The 21,179-nt window shown below is 49.9% G+C and overlaps 1 protein-coding gene across 3 annotated transcripts in view; it reads left to right on the forward strand.

The window, feature by feature from the left end:
- Armc9 (armadillo repeat containing 9) overlaps window positions 1–20,814 on the forward strand; it is a 132,996-nt gene extending 112,182 nt beyond the window's left edge. For 2 of the 3 annotated variants that reach the window (XM_048428890.3, XM_048428893.3), the window contains exons 23-25: window positions 3,302–3,428; window positions 16,001–16,173; window positions 17,550–20,814. In XM_048428890.3, the coding sequence (XP_048284847.3) occupies window positions 3,302–3,428; window positions 16,001–16,173; window positions 17,550–17,572 (323 nt within the window). In that variant the 3' untranslated portion in view covers window positions 17,573–20,814. Of the gene's footprint in view, window positions 1–3,301; window positions 3,429–15,243; window positions 15,497–16,000; window positions 16,174–17,549 lie in introns of those variants that run through there. The other variant, XM_087905067.1, reaches the window with a different exon arrangement.
- The last annotated feature ends 365 nt before the right edge of the window (window positions 20,815–21,179 follow it).

Raw genomic sequence — 21,179 nt, forward strand, 5'->3', positions numbered from 1 at the left:
CCTGTGCTGGGAGAAGGACAAGAGAAGTGGGCAGCCTTGGCTGCCACGATAAAATACCTGGGCAAAAGCAACTGAAGGGGAAAAGGGCCTATTTGGCTCACAGTTTCTGATTACAAACCATCGTTGTGGGGAAATCAAGGCAGCAGGAACTGGAAGCAACCAGTCACATCACACCCACGTGCAAGAGCAGAGGGCCGTCAGTATGCATGCATGCCAGTGTTCACCTCTTTTCTGCATCCTTATACCAACCAGGATAGCCTGTCCAGGGAATGGTTCCACCCACACGCCAACCTGATCTAGACACGCCGGCATTGGGACTCGTTTCCCACGGGATTCTAGACTCTGCCAAGTTGGTAATAAAACTCACCATCAGAGCTAGGCAGTGGTGAGCCAGCACTCGGGAGGCAGAGGCAGGCACATCTCTTGAGTTCGAGGCCTGCCTGGTCTGTGGAGCCAGTTCCAGGACAGCCAGGGCTACACAGTGAAACTTTGTCTCTGTGTTGAATGAAAAGAGGTGAAGAAATTTCCTCCTCAGGACAGAGCCCCCACATAAAGTCCAACATGCTTTTTTTGGGAAGCCGTCAGAGCCTGTGGCGGGCAGTAGCTGGCCCACATTTTGATTTCCAAGGAAACCCGCTCAGCAAGGCAGAACCTTCATTTTAAGTCCAGGTAACAGCATCCACTTTGTGCACTGAGACAGGAATAGGTTGAATCACAAGCCCATACACTCTACTTTGCAGCCTGTGGGAGTTGAGCCTGAGAACTTCATGAGCAGACATGCAGTTATCCATGGGTGACTTCACATGGGACCTTCCACTTGTGAGCAGGCCCTTGAATGTGAACCGAAATATCAGGCATCATGGCTTTATGGGATTACGAAAACACAAAGCTATGTGTCAATAGAACTATATTCTGAGAGGCGTCAGTTGTCAAAAGTGGGAAAAGCATTTTAAATTTTATAACCTCTATAACTATCCATTCAATAAAAGGCTTTTGGCAACTAAAATATAAGAAGAGGGGCTGGAAAGATCACTCAGTGGTTAAGAGCACTTGCTTCTCTTGCAGAGGACCTAGGTTTGGCTCACAGTTGTCTGTAGCTCCAGTTCTAAGGGATCCAACACCTTCTTCTGGCCTTGGGGGCCAGGTGCACATGTGGTAAACTTGCATAAATGTAGGCAAACATTCATACACATAAAGTAAGAATAAACAAATCTTATGAAACTAAAAAAGAAAAAGAAAAAAGAAAGAAACTAACCATCAGCTTAGTGTGGTGATACATATCTTTAATATCAGCCCTAGACAGGCAGGTCAAGGTTAGCCTGGTCTACATAGTGAGTTTCAGGCCTGGGAGAACCGGTCTCAAAAAAACAAAAACAAAACTGGACGGGCTTAGATGGCTTGGATTCCCAGCATCCACATGATGGCTCACAACCCCCTGTAAACTCCAGTTCCAGGGGGCTGGATGCCTCTTTCTGGCTTCTGAAGGCTCCTGCGTTCACATGGTACACACGCATACACTCAGGCGCACACATGCACCCATGAAAGAATAAATGACGAACAACAAAGATTAACCATCACAGGAAGGATGGAACAAAAGTCTCGGCAGCGGCTCCAGGGAGCTCACCATTGTTCCTCTCTCCTGCTGTCATTGTGCTGGCCCCGGACCATGACCTCAGGAAGTCCAGGACCTAGAGGTCTTTCCTGCCCTGGTGGTAACCTTGGAAAGCTGTGAGTGGAGGTTTTCCCGTGTAGAGCCAGTGCCTGGGCGAGCGTCCACTCAGATCATATGCAATAGGCTGTGCCTTTGTCCCCTGGTCCTAGTTCTAGCACACTGGCCCCTCAGAGACTGCAGACAAGCCCTACCCTGGCCCCTCAGAGAAGGGAGTCAGAAGCCGAAAATTCTAGGCCCGGATAGACTGGCAACAAAACTACTCTTTAGGTTCCATATCGGAAATGAATTTCTTGTTTGGGTCAATAAAAACTTCTTGGTCTCGATTTGAAAGGAAATGCAGGACAGGTTCCTTTATACTTAGTGTAGAACTAAGAAGAGAAAATGAAAAAGACTGACTAAGTCGTGGTGGCGCACACCTTTAATCCAGCACTAGGAGGCAAAGACAGGTGGACCTGTGAGTTCGAGGCCAGCCTGGTCTACAAGATCTATAGCTAGGGCTGTTACACAGAGAAACCCTGTCTCAAAAGGAGAGAGAGAGAGGAAAGGAAAGATTGAATAGTCACACCTCGGGTGTGGACAGAGGTGGAGACGAGAAAGAAGTTTGGGTCAAGGGAGCAGCAAGAGCCCAGACCCTGTCATAGTACCACCCTACCAGTGACTGGGCAGAAGATGGGCATAGGACTGGAACGGAGACAACATGGGCCTGTCTCCAGGCCCCCACAGAAGCTCAGCATAATGTCCAGGGGTCCTGGCAGCCTGACCGTGCCAGTGACCACTTGCTTACCCTCCTGTGAGCACGCCGAGGGTCCACACTCGTGGTGTCTCCTCAGACAACTGAGTGCCAGCTCTATTTCTATCTTAAATACAAAGCTGCCAGACTTAGCAATTCCAAGGACAGGAGACCTAGTTATGTTTGTTTGGAATAGACAAACATGCCACTGGGCAGTGATGGCGCAAGCCTTTGATCCCAGTACTCGGGAAGCAGAGGCAGGCGGATCTCTGTGAGTTCGAGGCAGCCTGGTCTACAAGATCTACTTCCAGGACAGCTAGGGTTGTTACACAGAGAAAACCCTGTCTCAAAAAACAAAACAAAAACTGTGCCTCCCAGCTTTGTGTGGAGATGTGCACAGACCCAGGGACAGAGTCCCATGACTATTGATTGACTGGCTTCCCCAGAGGCAGAGAGAAGACTGGGGACTGCACAGGAAGGGGCAGCATCTCTCATACTGTGCCCCTTGCCCACAAGATCCCAAACTACAGGGCTAATAAGCACAGGTCTGTGAAGATCAGGGCCTGGGAGCCAGCACGTGTAGGCTTGGGGGTGAGTCTTCTATGGTTGTATAGCCCAGCCCAGGAAAGAACATTCTAGGGGGCTCCAGGGCAGGTGTGTATTGGGCCCTGTCCTCTCCCAGGGGGCTCCAGGGCAGGTGTGTACTGGATCCTTTCCTCTCCTAGAGGGTTCCAGGGCAGGTGTGTACTGGGCCCTGTCTTCTCCTAGGGGGTTCCAGGGCAAGTGTGCACTGGGCTCTGTCTTCTCCTAGGGGGCTCCAGGGCAGGTGTGTACTGGACTCTGTCTTCTAGAGGGCTCCAGGGCAGGTGTGTACTGAGTTCCTGTCTTCTCCCCAGCAGTTATGGATCCCACGCCAAAAGATTGGTTACTAGCTGGACATCAAGAAGAACCTCGGTTGATTCCCACAGCAGCCCCGAGTTGGCCAAAGGACGTGATCCAGGACCCAAGCAGTGGACATACCACCAGGTAGGCTGTTGGATGTTGTGAGTCCTGGTACCCCCACTTAGACATCAGGTGCCTAGAATCAGCCCCACAGGCTAATAGACAGAATCTTTTTTTGAGGCAGGGTTTCCCTATGTAGCCTGGGCTATCCTGCTACTCAACCAGGCTGGCCTCGAACCCAAGAGATCCTCCTGCTTCTGCCTCCCAACTGCTGGGATTAGAAGTGTGTGCCGCCTCTGCTTGGCTGATACACGGTGTTTTAGAGGACTCCTATATCCCAAGAAAAGTGAAAGAGACTTCTCTGGGCCCTGAAACATGATGGGAGTACCTGTGGCCCATGAGTGTGTCCGAGCTGAGGGACAGTGGGGACATGCTGCCTGAGAGCCTTTGTTGTCAACAGACGGTTGTATGTTTACTCTGTTGGTTTTGGATTTTTTAAAATTTAGTTATATTTTATATTTGAGTGTTCTGCATGTTTACCTGCATGACAGAAGGGGCATCAGGTCCCACAACAGGTGATTCTGAGCCACCATGTGGGTGCTGGGAATGAACCCAGGACCTCTGGAAGAGCAGCCAATGCTCTTAGCTGCTGAGCCATCTCTCCAGCCCCTTGGTTTGCTTTTGAGACAGGGCTTCACTGTGTAGCCTTGGCTGGCCTAGGTATCACTCAGACCCACTCAAACTCAGATCCACCAGCCTCTAAGTGCATAGTTTGAAGAATTGCCAAGAAGCCAAGCCTAATAGTGGACATCCATGATCCTAGCACCCATGATCAGAAGCTAAAGCAGGGCAATCAGGAGTTTGAAGCCAGCCTGGGCTGCATGGGAAGACTTTATCACAAAAAAAGGGGAGGGGAGGGGAGGGGAGGGGAGAGAAGAGGAGGGAGGGAGAGAGAGAGAGAGAGAGGGAAAGATGGAGGGGGGGAATGAAGAAAGGAAGGGAAGGAAACCTGCTGGGAGTGCTTAAGAGGAGTGATGCACGGCAGCAGGCTCTTTGCTTTTACAGAAGGTTGGGCATGGAGGGAGACAGATCGAGAGTGACAGTAAGTGCTCGGACAGGGGTCAGCTTCCACAGACAGAAACCGGTCCCTGGAACAAGACAGACGTTTTTCCCTTTCTCTACCCAAGATGAGCACAGACAGGTCCTCAGTGGATCGCTGTCTTTCATAGTCTAAAAGCACCTGTCTGAGGGTCTCAGCAGCCCTTTCAGACTTGCAGAAACCTCAGGGAGGGGCCTCCCTTGTCCTCTCTGGGCCCTCCAACCCTCTGGTCACACCTGCCCTGCAGGCAGCGCAACCTCAAGAGGGAGAATCCAGTCTCTAGCACTGAAATGAAACTCGAAGGTGCTGAAGGGGCATGCGCTCTTGGACTCTGCATCAGAGGAATGAGGCAGTAGCCTCTTACGAGAGCCTTCCGTGACCAACCTTCCTAAAAGACTGGGAGGTGCTGCCATCCACATCTTCAGTGAGCACACCCCCAGTAGTACCTGCAGGAACCCCTACACACACACACACACACACACACACACACACACACACCTCAGTGGTATCTAGAGTCAACAGAAGCCCCTTCCCTGTAGTGTGTGTAGCTCTCCCTCACTAGCCAGTCTGCCATGGCCCTTCTCCCACTTCTTGGAGGAGAGCTCGGGCTCCTTGGCTCTGGGATTCCTATAGTGAGGGTAAGGATCAAAGTCAGCCACAGCCTCCTCACTTTGCCTGCTTGCTGCCTCACCACAGGGGCCCTCTCCTCTCTTCAGCTCTGCCAAGTCTGCCCTTCCTGTGCTGGGGCCTCTTTCTTCCTGTAAATGCTGAGCTCATTTCCGAAGCTCACCACTCAAGACAGCCCTTTCCCTAAAAATAGCCATTCTCACAGTGGCGGGGCACCACCACAAAGCTCTCCTGGGAACCTCCCCACTACACCCAGCTGGTCCTCCAATGCCCCTCGGAGCTGAACTCTTAGGTGCCTTCATCTTGGGGTCAGTCACAGAATTGAGCTCTTTTGAAGTGTAGGGGTTCCACATGAGGAAGAATAGGGTGGAAAGTGGGAAGTGGACACGCTGCCCCACCCCCCACCCCCCACACTGACCATGCAGGGAATACTGTTTGCCGGCTCCCAACCTCTTGTTTGCAGGGCTGACCTCAGCTCAGTCTCTTTGTGGATCTCAGCCAGGCACCCTTCCCTCCTACCTGACCACAAAGACAGGTCACACCCCTGACCACAGGCTCCAGGCAGCCACAGCCCTCTCGCACACTCAAGGCGCCAACGGCACTGTCCCATGGCCATGTGATTCTCACCATCCTTAGACACGGCACACATGGGTGGCTGCCGCCGTGTCCCCATTCCTGGCTGTCAGAAAGCACGTTAGATGGACATTAAAGACAGAGAAAAGGCCAGGCTATCTGCACAGCCTTGGCGGGGAATGTTTGCCTCTGGGGTAGGGACGGTGCCTCATCCCGGAAGAGTGGGGTGTCTGGGCAGCCACAGCCCTGGACACACGGAATGATAGCACTGCCCCGTTGGCCCAGCTCCTGGGGTTTTTGGACACAGTTGCCACGCAGGCTCCTTTCCAGGACTTTGCAGCACCCTGCCTTGCTTTATAACATTGCTTTTGGGGAACCAAAAATAAAGTTCCAGCCTCACTATTCCCCCTTTCTCTCCCGTGTAAAAGCTTTTCCTTTCCTTTCTTAAAAATCCATAATCAGTTTGTATAAGTGCAGCTGGAAGGTGGGCCATGGTATGTGCGTATCAGAGGACAACCACTGTGTTCTTTCCGGGGTTTGAACTCAGGTCCCCAAGCTTGAGCAGCAAGCATCTGATTTACCTGCTGAGCTATCTTACCAGCCCTTCCTGCCAGCTCCTTCAAATCCTCAGCATCAAGTTACTGGGAAACACTGATGACCAGACTTTTATTTTATTATTTTCTTTTTATTTTTGTTAAAAAAAAAAAAAACAAACTCTGATAAAATCAGGACTAGGTTTTGAAGTGGTGGTGACGCAGAGGGAAGCCTGGATAAGATAGGGTGAGGGCTGGCAGGGGCAGGGGACAGTGGTGTCTCCACTCTGATCCCTGGTGTCCTCTTCTATCTCGATAAACTGCCACACTCCAGAGTGGGTGATTCCTCTGCCATGTCTGTTCAATATAGGAGGAGCTGTCCATCTCATCAGGTAGCTCACTGGATGACCAGGCTTCTAAAATACATTTATTGGAATTATGGAATTATGGAAAATAATTATGGAATTAAAGATGTGTGTCACCACCGCCCCCCTCCAAAAAAAAATTAAAAAAAAAAAAAGCTATTGTTGCACCAGACTGTGAGTTCAAGGCCAGCCTGGGCTACATAGCAAGATCCTGTTCCAAGCTTCACAAAATAAAACAGAGCCAGCAGGTTGGATCTGTGAATATAAGCCCCTGCTACCAAGCCTAACAATCTGAGTTTGATCCCCAAAATCCACATGGCAGGAGTGAACTGACACCCATACAGTATCATTGACCCCCACACATGGGCCACAGTACGTTCTCACCCATGCACATGCACACAAAACTAATAAATATCATGTTTGAAAAGACAGAGTAAGCAAGGAGAATACATTTTGGTGGAGGCATTGCCCCAGTTATCACTCAGTCCCAGCTACACAGGGCACTTGCTCGTTCCTTGCATTAAACACTGGCTGGTTTTCAGGCGTCAACACCCAGGAAGGAAATCACCTTGAATGCAGCTGCCTTTCCACCATCTTCAGGGCTGCCACCACAGGTTGGCACAGTGCTGGCACACGGTCTGTAGGCGGCCCTGTGAGACCCAGAAAGCACCCATGGCTGAGTGAAAGGGGAGCATCTCACAGATGGAGCGCACATGTCTAATCCCAGACCCAGGACCTTTCTTATGTAGACAGGAAATGATTATTTAATAAATAGATTCTAACCCCCACCCCCAATCTGAAAGACTGAAGTCCAAAATGCTCCCAAATCTGAAACCTTTGAACCCTGACTTGATAGTAAATAGAACTTGTTCGTTGTTGGGCAGTGAGGGGTGGGGCAGGGGCACACTCGAGTGTGTATGCGGGTTCTTATTTGTGCATTTGCCTCTGCGGACATGAAGCTGACATCGGCTGGCTTCCTTGATTGGTTTCCAGGGTCTCGTAGAATCCAGCGCTCACTGATTCAGGTAGTCTAGTCGGCTGATTTCCATCTGTCTCCTGTGTACAGGGATCACAGGTGGTTCACCGTGACTACCCAGTGGCATTTATGGTTTTATAAATTTGTCTAGGGATTCCAACTCTAGTCGCACTTGCATGACAGGTACTTTACCTGATGAGCTGTCCCTCCAGCCCACTCTGAAGTTCTCACTGACTTTGATGTTGACAGTATTGATGCTTCAGCTTTCCAAATGCTGGGATTAGAAATGTGTGCTGCCAACCACACCTGGCTTATTTTTTATTTTATTTATTTATATTTTATGTGTGTGCGCTCTGCATATGCATATAGCTGCAGGCCAGAAGAGGGCTTCAGATCTCATTACAGATGGTTTGTAAGCCACCCTGCAGTTGCTGGCAAATGAATTCAAGATCTCTGGAAGAGCAGCCGGTGCCGTCTCTCCAGCCCAACCTGGCTTATTTTAAGAAGAGTTTCAAATGCTGTTGAAGCAGTGTGTCACATCACAGTACGTAACCCGAGCACATAGGAGGCAGAGACAGGAAGACCAAGAATGCCACAGATGGGACTGGAGAAAGAGAACATACACAACCATAGGGATCTGAGTTTGGGTCCCCAGCACCCACGCACAAGGCAGGCGTGACTGTGTGTACTGATACCCTGGTGCTGGGGAGGCGGGGAGAAGAAGACAGGACTGCTGGGGCTTGCTAACCAGCCAGTGTAGCAAAAAAAAAAAAAAAAAAAAAAAAAAAAAAAAAAAAAAAAAAAAAAAACCCACCTGTGAGCTCCGGGTTCAGTGAGAGACCTGTATTCAGGGGATAAAGTGGAAGGGATAGAACAGAGACCTGCTCTCACCCTCTGGCCTCCAAGCAGTCATGTGCCTGCATGCATCCGTAAACTTGCACACATACACCGTGTGCATGCACACACCAAAAAACAAAAAAGGTTACAGGCTAGCTTGAACTGCATAGCTATACTCAGGGCTTATTTTTTGATTTTGTTGGTGGTGGTGGTTGTCTGTTTCTTGGTTTTGAGACCGAGTCTCACTGTATATCCCAGGCCGGCTTCAAGATTGTTGCAACCCTCCCAACCTAGCATCCTGAGTGCTGGAATTATAGGCATGTGTCACTAAGCCTGGCAAGAGAGCCTGTCTCTAAAAGCTGTAAAATTATGTTCAAGTTATATTGTGCATATTCATATAATGCACATGTGAAACATAAATGATTTCTTGTTGTTCTTTGAGACAGGGCCTACCTGAGTGGCCTTGGCTAACCTAAAACTCAGTGTGAAGACCAGGCTGACCTTGAACCCGTAGAGAACCACCTGTCTCTGCCTCTTAGTGTTGGGATTAAAGGTGTGCGCCACCATGCTCAGCAGCATAAATGAATTTCTGCAATACGATGTGGTACTGGGACGGGGGACTTGTTGTTTATGACAGTAAAACACAGTGCTCACCTCAGAGGGAATAAGAATTTATTATGGAGCCAGAAACTCAGATTTAGATCACCCTAAATTCAGTGTCCCAGTGTGGACAGTCTGATGGTGTTTTTATAGTCACAGAACAAAGAAAGTCGTAAACATACAGGAGGTGGTTCCAATGCAGGAGGTAACCTCGCTATAGACTTCAGATCCTGTTTGGTGACTCCCCAGACTTTTGCTGGGTGGGAACTAGAGTTTTGACTATGCGTTCCCAAAAGTTTCATCCATTTGTCTAGGATGTTAGGTCAGATGTGGAGTCAGGCAAGGAATGGCTATTTCGAGGGCTGAAGATAACCCAAGAGAAACTGTATTAGACCTGCCTTTAATACCCCAGTACCTCCAAAGTCACTGACACTCGAGGCAATTAATGAGCTCCGTAGAAAGTGCCGTAAAAGGTGTGGCTTCTTTCTGGGAACTTTGCACTTTACCAGCAGAGGACCTGGCGTTTTTTCCAGCACCCACCCCATGCAGCTCACTACAGTCTGCAACCCTAGTTTCAGTGGAACCTGAAAGCCTTATATGACCAGGCCAGGCACGCACGTGGTGCATGTGCATACATACACGCAGGCCCTCACATATAGACATAAAAGAGAGAGACTTGGGTCCTACATGGCCAGGTATGGTAACGCACACCTTTGATCCCTGTACTCGGGAAACAGAGGCAGGTGGATCTGTGAGTTCAAGGTTAGCCTGGCCTACATAGAGAAACCCTGCCAGCCCCCAAAGACTTGGATCCTGTCCCCAAAACATTTCATTGCAGCTATATGTTCCAAAATGTTTCAAAATTAAATCCAAAATACTTCTAGCCCCAAGCATTTCAGATAAAAGAGATTCACTCCCTCCCGCCACTTTGCTTTTTAAATATGAGAAAAGAGTTTATGTGTGTTCCTTTTTTCTCCCTCACGTGTCCCCACCAGATATGTGGCAGCTCAAGATACAGTATTTTTGTACATCCTGATAAAAATGACTCTTTCGAATCAGAGGCCATGGATAGCCAGACAGGAGAGCCGAGTGTTTGTGTGCACAGGTGTGAACCCTTGGTGGATGTTAGACCTATCCGCCTTCACCTGGTACATTTTCCCCTCTCCTGGTCCGCACCCTGTCTTCACCCTCGTCTAGGTCTCGTTATTCCCAGGACAAGGTGTCTGTGGCAGCAACCAAGAGTGGGTTCCAAACCCACAGAGCACAGAGCACAGAGCAACACCTGACCACCTCCTGTGTGGCTTCCTGCATAAGGAAAGGACGTGCCATCATCTGCCGGGGTGCTCAGCTGCCGGGGTGACTCAGCAGCACTCAAAACACAAGTGCAGAGGCAATCTCCCTGGCCTCTTATATTGCTCTTTCCGGCCAACACAATATCCCCACTGATGAACTGACATAAAGTGGCACCCTAATAAATCCTTGCCTATATTGGGGCACCTCCCAATGAACACATGCGTCAAACTGCCCGTGTGTTCCTGCAGCAAATGACTTTCTGGAACTCATGGCAGAGTGCCCTCCTGGACTTCCTTTTCCCGTTCCCTCTGCTGTCCTCTATCCATCCAGGGTCATTTCCTGGTTCCAGCTCTGGCTCTGGGCAGCTAGCTCCCTGTCATGGGGGATGGAACCCAGAGGCTGCTCTGCCTTTGGCAGTGCCCTCTCCATCACCCCTGCAGAAGTCAGTGACCACTCCCTGCCAGCACACCCTCCTCCTGCAGCAGCAACCAAGCTTTGGAGTGCTTTGTTGGGTATGGGTCCTGCTAAGCCAAGGGCTGGCACCCTGGTGTTCTGGGAAGGACAACAGTCCCCATCACTAGTAGGAAGAGTCAGCCAGAGAGAGCTCCTGCCTGAGGCTTCTCTCTTCCTGACCCAGCAAGGGATATGTTCTGCTAAGCAGAGAGAGCACCCTGTGACTCTTAGAGTGGGAGTCAGGTTTCTTCCAAAAGATAGCAACGGTATGTGTGTCTGAGAGAGAGAGTTTGTTTTTCCAAGGCAGTGCATCTCTGTGTCTAACAGCTCTGGATGTCCTGGAACTCAATTTGTAGATCAGGCTGATCTCGAACTCACAGAGATCTGCCTGCCTCTGCCTTCCGAGTTGAATCCTGTGATTATGGAGGGTTAGTGAGTTCAGACTGGGGTAGGGACTGCATGCAGGAGATTCAGGGAAGGCCAGCAGTTCAAGTCCAAAGGACTCCAGCTAGCAGAATTACTTCCTGCTGGGGGAAGGTCATCCTTTTTTTAATTCAGGCTTAGTTAGCTAAGTCCGAGCACAGGAGTTCCAGCCTGATTCCTTGAGGTGATCTAACTGACTCACAGTTCACTGGCGAAATCCAAATCTTAACCTAAAGCCCATTTGACACAGGAAAACAGCCTTCTTCTCTGGGCTTCGGTACAGGCTGGCGTCCTGTCATGGTGGACTAGAGAGCACAGCTCTCCGTGCCCGCTGCCTGGGTCCGCGCCGCCCCCCCCCATCTTCTGCTGATCCTCTGCATGGCCTCACAGTGCCAGTCCTGGCCAGCCTCAGCAGCCATTGAGGGCTGGCTCCCAGACTGGCCGACCAGCTTCTCTGTGTCTGGATTGGTTGGAGACAGGCCCTGGAGCTCAGCACTAGCCCCACCTCTGCCACAGGCATCTCTGTGGCTCCAGTAGGTGGTTTTCACTTGCTTCAGTGTCGTTCCTTCCCTAGATGAGGCAAAACGACACCTTCTGATGGTTGGCACTGAAAATGCATGTGCATTTTACCACAGTTAAAAATTAAGCATTGCTGGGCAATGGTGGTACATACCATTTAATCCCAGTGCTTGGGAGGCAGAGGCAGTGGATGTCTGAGATCAAGGCCAGCCTGGTCTACAAAGTGAGTTCCAGGATTGCCAAAGCTGTACAGAGCAACCCTGTCTCAGGGACAGAAAGAAAGAAAGAAAGAAAGAAAGAAAGAAAGAAAGAAGGGAGGGAGGGAGGGAGGGAGGGAGGGAGGGAGGGAGGGAGGGAGGGAGGGAGGGAGGGAGGGAGGGAGGGAGGGAAGGAGGGAGGGAGGGAAAGAAAGAAAAAAAATGTATGTATAAACATACAGTTTGGGGGGTTCTTAGGAGGAAACTGTGACCTTAATTTTTTTAAGTTTATATTTACCTGTATAGCTGTCTGCCTACCCATATATCTGGAGACAGGGTCTTGTCTATCTGCCTACCCACTTGCCCGCCTACCTACCTACTTCTATGCATGCCTATCTAGGCACAGTGTCTCGTGATGCCCAGACTGCCCTCTAATATGCTGTAAGCAGTTGAGGATGATAAGCTTCTGACCCTCCTGCCTCCCTTCAGGAATGCTGAGATTCCTAGTGTGTCCACATGGCCAGTTTATGTGAGGAACTCCGGCCTCTGTGCACGCTAGGCAGGCACTCTACCAAATAAAGCTGTAGCTGCAGCCTGCTTCAGTGTTGTAGTCGTTTTGAGTTTTCAAGACTGGGTTTCTCTGTGTAGCTCTGGCTGTCCTGGAACTCTGTAGACCAGGCCTCGAACTCAGAGATCTCAGAGGTCTCAGAGATCCACCTGCCTCTGCCTCCAGAGTTCTGGGATTAAAGACATGTACCACAACCTCCTAGAAACCACTTTTTTTTTTTAATCAAAGACAGGGTCTCAGGGGACTGGAGAGATGGCTCAGAGGTTAAGAGCACTGGCTGCTCTTCCAAAGGTCCTGAGTTCAATTCCCAGCAACCACATGGTGGCTCACAACCAAGGCTGACCTGGAATTCACAAAGATCTCCTTGCCTCTGCCTCCTGAGTGCTGAGACTAAACACATGGCTATATTTATTATTTTTAATTGTACGTATATGTGTGCAACTGTATATAGGTGTGTATATGGGAGTTTAGATGCCCAAGAAAGCTAGAGGTGTCAGATCCCCTGGAGCTGCAGTGGGTGCTGAAAACTGAACTCGGGTCCTCTGCAAGAGGCGCTCTTAACTGCTGAGCCATCTCTCCAGCCCCCATGTTTAAGCGTTTTACAGATGGAGAAGCTGGGGCTTCCAGCGTGTCAGAGAATTTGTTCATGTACAGCCACCAGCTAGAGAGGGCAGAGCTGACCCTCGGCCTCTCTAGGGAGAATGTCTCATGCTTTCTATGGTTCTGGATTTCACATCTCAACAGAGAGTACAATCCTTCACCTCTGTAGGAGGCATGCAGGGGTGGGGGTGGGGGGACCCCACAGCCTGTTGCCGCCTCTATACTAGCTCAGGATCCCCCACCAGCCAGCTCAAACCCATGAGGATACACAAACCATGGGGACCTCACTCTCTAAGGCACTCACTCCCTTAGGGAAGGGAAGACCAGCCGCTTATGTGCCGGCACACAAGACCAGTGCCAGCACATAAGACCAGTGGCTTATGTGCCGCGCGTGAACTGTGGAGCGAGTTCATTTGATGGTGGCAACACTGAGTGCTGGCCATGGCGCTTCATCACCTCAGACACAGGAAAACGGACGTTTCTGTAAGTGGCAAGAGCCCAGCTCTCAATGTGAGAAAACAGAGTTCAGCATGTTACCACTTGTGACTGCAAGACAGGATGGGCAGGGAGCGTTCAGCCCAGCACCAGCTTGTTCCTGGGAGGCTGTGGAACCCGGACCCCAAAGCTCTGGTCCAACAACACTAAGCTGTGGGGGATTGGCGGAAGACAGCTGGAGAGCGACCGTTCTCAGCTTCTGTGTCACTGCCTGCCTACGAGGTGGATGACCTCAGGAAGGCTCCTGAACTTTAGACCCTCAGTCGACGTCTGCTAAGGCGGAACACCTGTGTTGTGGGATTTGTTTGTGGGTTCAGCATCACCATATCAGCAAGGCTTTCTCTGGCCACCCCGCCCTGAAATGAATGTCCTTGTGCTGCAGAAGCAGATAGTGAGAAGTCGGACACCCCGACCGCAGCAGTTTTCCCATCCTGACCGGAAGTCTGACATCATACCCTTCAAAGCATGCCAACTGTGTGTGCTGCTTCGCCCTGGAGAAGCAGCTCCTCACGCTCACCTGTTTCTGGGGGCTGCCTCTCCTCCTTAGCTCCAGCCTCAAGGTTTCGGATCCAACTGGCTGACTACAGTCATTTGTCACAACCACTCTTGCCTGCCAGGTGACCCTGGCATGCATTCCAAACCCTTTAGAATAAACAAAGTCAGGCTGGAGAGATGGATCAGTGGTTAAGAGCACTGGCTGTTCTTCCAAAGATCCTGAGTTCAATTCCCAGCAGCCACATGGAGGGTCGTAATGAGGTCTAGTGTCCTCTTCTGTTGTGCAGGCGTATATGCAGGCAGAACACTGTATACATAATGAATAAATCTTAAAAAAAACAAAATTATTAAGATAGTCATCCATGCTCACGGTGTCAGCCCCTGATGCTTCTGTCATTTTTCACATTTTTTGGAAGTCGCTTGGTTGCGCTTCCTGCTTACTCAGTTAATATTATTTCCTTCTCAGGTCTCTGAGGAAGTTGAAGATTAGATAGTTATAGTTATAGTTTACCAGACTCAGAAAGAAAGTTATGATGGAAAGTAAATTAAGTATAAGACTTTGGACTCACAAGATAAGACAGATATGGGGTATTTTCTCTGAATGTATCAAATGCAAATGGAATAGACACTGTTGATGGACTTATTGCCTGTGTATATTGTATATAGTCTTTGTTCTTATTGTGTACAGTTTTTCTTACGTTAGTTAGAGTCTTTCCTTTTATATTTTAGACAAAAAGGGGGAATGTAGTGGTATTTAATTTGTATTTTAATAAATAAGGCTTTGTGGTGACCTTTATTTTTTCCACATTTACCTACTTAACTTTTTTAAAGTATGTGTGTGTGTGTGTGTGTGTGTGTGTGTGCGCGCGCGCGTGCGCACACACGCACACACCGATCTCTCCAGCCCCATTTTAAAAGATATTTTAGGAGACACTTATCCCTCTAGACTATTGAGACAATGATCCCCAAGGAATTAGTATTTCTCGCAGGAAGAGAGACCTTACAGTCAGACCACCTTGCAGGAGAGACTGGAGCCGACAACAATGAGTGAGTGATGGACAGGACCACTTCTTGACCAGGGCTGCTTGTAACCTCTTGCCCTCTGTTTGAAGCTGAATCAGAACCCCATAGATAGGTTCAGGGCTTGGAGTGCCCACTGGGCCTGCTTATTTGTTTCCCTTCCTACTGCAGCCACGTTGAATCAATCTCCTTTCTTTGTTTTTGCCGTTGTGCATATCTTTACTAGCCCCACCGAAGGCAGCTGACCAAGCCCAGCTCGTTAGGGCTGCCAGAGCCCAGAGCCTAACAGGAACGGCTCCGATAACACGCCTACAGCAATGTACTCCTGGGTTCAGAAGCATGTGATCTGAAACTCTTTGGGGGCCACGGCTCGGCTGCCGACACCTCCCTGACACCGTGATCTAAGCTGTCACTGCCAGTGGGCTGGAGAAATGACTAATGGATGAAGGCCCTTGCCACCAGACCTGATGAGCTGCGTTTCGTCCCCAGATGATAGAAGGGAAGGACCAACTCCTGCAGGCTGTCCTCTGACCTCCTCACGTGTCCTGTGTTCCCTCTCCCAAAATAAATAATAAATAAAAAATTTTTGACAGGACATAGTAGTGCACACCTTTAATCCAGCACTGGCGGGGGCAGAGCTAGGAGTATCTTGAGTTCTAGGTCATCCTGGTCTACATAGCAAGTTCCAGGGTAGCCAGGGCTATATAGTAAGACACTATCTAAAAACCAAATAAATTAATTAATGTCAGTACTCTCCCAGGTCCTGTTCCCCTTCCCCACCCTGTTAACCCCTTAGCCGTTACTTCTTCCTTATCATTTCCCTCCTCCCTGTAGTATGGCTGCCACATTGTCAGGGCTCACAGAGTTAGTGGCTCCCTCCTCTTACAATTCCTACTCTTACAACTCCTACAATTTTTGTTTAGTAGTTTGTGACTCTAGACTGTACGTTTTTGGTTTTGTTTTGTTTTTGTTTTTCCTCCTAGGGAATTTACTTCAGCCTTCACCTGCAAACCCTGGGTACCCAGCACTCCAGAGGCCATGGAGCTGAACACTCTCAAGGTGAAAGCATTGTCTCTGGCCCCCCAGTTCTCCTCAAGTGGCCCCCACCAGGCCAGCCGCCCAGCTTCCACAGCATCCTCCACGAGGGACCTGCATAGTAAGTCAGCCAGCACCTTGGTGGGAGGCTCAGAGGAAGGGCCTCGTGCTCCTGGATTTGGGCGCATGAACTATTTGTGCCCGGGCAAATGGGAAAGGCAGTTTCCCTTCTCTACAGAACCAGGGCCTTTTCCAGTGGCTTCTCTTGCCCCAGGGACCTATCCTTTATTAGCCTTCTTGTTTATTCATTGCTCTTAGCTAGGTAGCTAGTATACAAGCTGGCTGAGTGACACCTTGAAGGTCATGTCCCTTAGAAAGAATATTCCCACATCTGGGGAAAGGCCAACCTGGCCTGTCTCAACAGCATAAGGTTGGTCTAGAACTCAGATCTACCTGCTGGTGGGAGGTTCCACTCAAACCCAGCCTCTCCATCTTCCTCACCCTCTTTCGGCCTCAGCCAGCTGACTGATCTCCACCCCAAATGAGTGTTACTAACAAGAAGATCAAAAGTATGGAACAAAGATGTCAAGCAGCAAAAAGTCACTGCCCCTCCCTAGTCACACCCGGGCGTTCTAACCAGGTAATGAACCATTGCTAAGCCATTATGGGCTCTCCCTATTGCCTCAGGAAACGATGAAGCAGAGGTTCAGGGCAGGCTACTTCCTTTCAGGCCCCGGGGCAGTGCCAAGGGACCATGGGAAAGCCTGGCCAGGAGAGAAGTAGGCAGGCCACTCTGACCCTGCCCTGTTTCCAGGCTGCACAGGCTTGGGGAGACTTAGTTGACGGTGCTCACAATCCTAACACCTGTAGCTGAAAGCCGGCTGTACCCCACATCCAGCAACATCACATAGCCCAAGCCTGGTGTGCAGAGCCCTTGCGTGGTAGAGCCCATGTGTCCTGGTGTGCAGAGCCCTGCGTGGTAGAGCCCATGTGTCCTGGTGTGCAGAGCCCTGCGTGGTAGAGCCCATGTGTCCTGGTGTGCAGAGCCCTGCGTGGTAGAGCCCATGTGTCCTGGTGTGCAGAGCCCCTGCGTGGTAGAGCCCATGTGTCCTGGTGTGCAGAGCCCTGCATGGTAGAGCCCATGTGTCCTGGTGTGCAGAGCCCCTGCGTGGTAGAGCCCATGTGTCCTGGTGTGCAGAGCCCTGCGTGGTAGAGCCCATGTGTCCTGGTGTGCAGAGCCCTGCGTGGTAGAGCCCATGTGTCCTGTGGACTCAGAAAACAGTGAGCTGTTGCCAGGACGGACGCTGAGCAAACTGACCAAGCACAGCTCCCTGTGAGGAAAGACTGGGGCAGGCCACGGAGCCAGGACCTGGAAGGGACAGTTTTCATTATTCTGTTTGCACAAGGGCAGATTGAAAGAAGGGATTGTACGGGATAGAGGGGTTCTGTGCGGGGACCACTTGGCACTAGCGTCCAGCTCTGGCTTCCCTCCTCCAGGCAGCCAGTCAGACAGGAAGTGAAGATGGCTTCTTTCCCAAGCTGTCACCATCACGTGTCTGAGGACCCATCGGCTTCCGGTTCTCCACCAGCCAGCAGCTGCAGGTGATGGATGTGAAGAGATGCTTGTCTCTGAGATCCTGGGTAGCAGAGGCCCGGGAATGCCAGCCGGACAGGCTGCCCAGGAGCAAGGCTGTCAATGCTCCACTATCCAGGCATCATCTCCTCAAACCGAGCCGTGGGAAGATGGTTGGAGAGGCCTGGACTGCTCTCCTGGTGAGAGGAAGCTCCCTGGTCATCCTTTGCACCCGGAGGAGAAAAAGGCGTAGCTTTTGACCTCAAGATACTTTGTGGCCCCAGAGAATAGCAAATTCCAGATTCAACTTCCCTGGCCTTCATAGAGTCTATGCAAGACATGAAGCCATACCATCGAGACACGTCATGTCATCCACATGGAGAAAGTTAGGCCAGAGGAATCTTTCCCAGATGCCTGGCCAGGGTGACTGTGAAAGGTGACACATGAACCAACCACAAACCACTAAGGACGACAGGGGACCCTCATTCTCAAGACCTTAGTCTTAGCCAGGGGATGTGCTGCCTCTAAACCAGAGGTTCTCAACCTGTGGGTCGTGACTCTGCGGGGGCGGGGGGGGGGTGAATGACCTTTAACAGGGATCAAATATCAAATATCCTGCTTATCAGATACTTACATTATGATTCATAAAAGTAGCAAAATTCAGTTATGAAGTAGCAATGAAAATAATATTATGGTTGAGGGTCATCACACTCTAAGGAACTGTGTTGAAAGGTACAATATTAAGAAAGTTGAGAACCACTGCTCTAAACTCAGATGAAAGATAAAATGTTGCAGGTGAGGGATGAAGGGGACAGAGGAAGATGTGGATACACTGCTCACATACAAAGTTCTAAAGAAGAAAAATTTAAAAAGAAGAATATGCCATGGGTCCAGGGATGTAGCTCATGGGGTTGAGTGCTTGCCTAGCATGCATACAGCTCTCAGTTCCATCTTCAGTATCACAGAAACCAGATGTGCTCACACCTGTCATTCGCTTCTCAGGAGCGGGAGACTTGGGGAAGAGACGTTCAAGATCATCCTGAGCTACATCGTGAGTTCGAGGCCAGCCTGGGTTACGTGTAACCTGGTTTTCCAAAGAAGAATCTGGCGTGATCTGGTGTACAGGGTAGACTCGGCCTTCCTCAGACAGTTGTTGGGGTTTCTGCTGTTGTTTTTAAATTTATTTATTTTATTGTATGTATCTTGGCCTGCATCTCTGTATGTGCACAGGTGTGTGCCTGGTGCTCATGGAGGCCTGATTAAGGTCTCAGAAGCCCTCATGCTAGAGTTACAGGCAGTTGTGAGCCTCCATCCAGGTGCTGGGAACAGAGCCCAGGTCCTCTGCAAGAGCGGCAAATGCTCTAACCACTGAACCATCTCTCTAGTTCCTCTTTATATAGATTTAAAGGCCTTAAAAAAGGTGACCAGATTGACCCATCTCCCTCCCCTCCCCTTAAGAAGACAGTAAATATGAGACTGCCAACATAATGGTCGGTCCAACCACCCACTCCCTACCAAAGTATTATCAGGCCCAAGTCCTAGGACAAAGGAAAGAAAACCACCTCAGAGCTGCCGTCCTGAATGTTAACCAAGTTATAAAGCTGAATAAAATTAATCGGTGGCGACAGCCAGGTGTGGTGGCACGTGCCTTAGGTCACAGCACTCAGGAGGCAAAGGCAGGTGTGTCTCTGTTAAAGGCCAGCCTGGTCTACAGAGTAAGCTCCAGGCCAGCCAAATCTACAAAGCAAAACCCTGTCTTACAAATCAATCGGTATCTGGGTGACACACATGCAATCGCCCATGCACTCCCAATGGCCCCTGACTCCTCAAGACAGCAGTCAGAGGGACAGCCCTTAAAGAGATGGGAGCAGGTTAACCTGAGGTGATGTGAGCTAACTGGCATCCAGGGTGACCTTGGGAGTTCTTGGTAGAGACACCAATCTAGACACCAGTCTAGACTCTTCCTCAAGAGCAATACATGTTCTTAACGACGGAGCCATCTCTCCAGCTCTTCTTCACACAATCATAAAGAGCTTAAAAAGGTGGCCGGCTTGACCTGTCTCCCTCCCTACCCTAGTCTGGCAGTCACATCTCTCTCCAACCCTGCAGAAATATGTGCCTCCCTCTGCTCTTAAGACCTGAAGCAGTCATGGACCTCCTCACTCTGCCTGTGGATGTGCAAAGTGAGGGTGCCTGATGTGTACACAGGAGTGTGGCGGTGGAAAGGGCTCTGGAGCGAAGTCACTCTGTGATGAAACCTGGGCACGAACTGCAAAGGAGCGTCATAGAGAAAGGGCTCCACCCCACCAGCCTGTGCTCCCAAGATTCCACAGGTGCCAGTGCCTGGCGCAGCCTTGCCCTGCCTGGTGTGGGAGCAGCGGACACCGGGGCCGGGGAGAGTCGTCTTTTCAGGCCCCTGGAATGAGGAAAACAACAGCCTCTCCCTCAGGCTGCTCCTCGTCAGGTCCTCTGGGGAGAAGAGGTGGTCATTTAGAGGGACAAGGGGACCCTGCAAGGGCTCAGCATGCTGAGATCACCAAGCAAGGTGTGTGTTATACTTAGGGAAAGTAAGCAATACCCAGGCCCCTTAGTACCCCTACAAGGGCCACTTCCAGTACACACTTGTACATTCCAAAGCTGAAACTAGAAACAGACCTGATTTTTGATAGGTTTTCCCTGTGTAACCCCGGCTGGCCTGAAACTTGCTTTAGTACGGTTGTCTTCAAACCCAAGATCCACCCACCTCATACTTTCCAAAAGTATCGATAACTTGGGGCTAGCTAGATGGCTCAGTGGGTAAGAGTGCACACGGCCCTTGTAGAGGACCTCAGGGCCAGCACTCATGTGCCCATGCCCCTCCACAGACACACATTCATACACATAATTGAAAACAAACGAGATCTTTCGAACAACTTTTTCATAGATAATCAAGTAATACAAGAGTCTGCTTGCTCTGCTGAGATTAGGTATAAACCCTGTCTACAAGGAGGAAAAGCAAATAAAAAATTGCTTTATTTGCTTGCTTTTCGAGACAGGGCTTCTCTGTGTAGCCTTGGCTGTCCTGGAACTCGCTCTGTAGACCAGGCTGACTTTGAACTCACAAAGATACTCCTGCCTCTGTCGCCCAAGTGCTGGGATCAAAGGTGTGCACCACTACCATCCAGCTCAAATAAAATATTTTTTTAATTTATCATTTTTCTTTTTTATTGATTTTTTATTGAGCTCTACATTTTTTTCTGCTCCTCCCCCTGCCTCTCCCCTCCCCTTCAACCCTCTCCCAAGGTCCCCAAGCTCCCAATATACTCAGGAGATCTTATCTTTTTCTACTTCCCATGTAGATTAGATCTATGTATGTCTCTTTTAGGTTCCTCATTGTTGTCTGGGTTCTCTGGGATTGTGATTTGTGGGCTGGTTTTCTTTGCTTTATGGGTAAAAACCACTTATGAGTGAGTACATATGAGAATTGTCTTTCTGGGTCTGGGTTACCTCACTCAAAATGATGTTTTCTAGCTCGATTCTTTTGCCTGCAGATTTCAGGATGTTGTTAGTTTTTT

The sequence above is a fragment of the Myodes glareolus genome, chromosome 1 (genome assembly GCF_982192425.1).
Source record: "Myodes glareolus chromosome 1, mMyoGla1.1, whole genome shotgun sequence".
NCBI lineage: Eukaryota > Metazoa > Chordata > Mammalia > Rodentia > Cricetidae > Myodes > Myodes glareolus.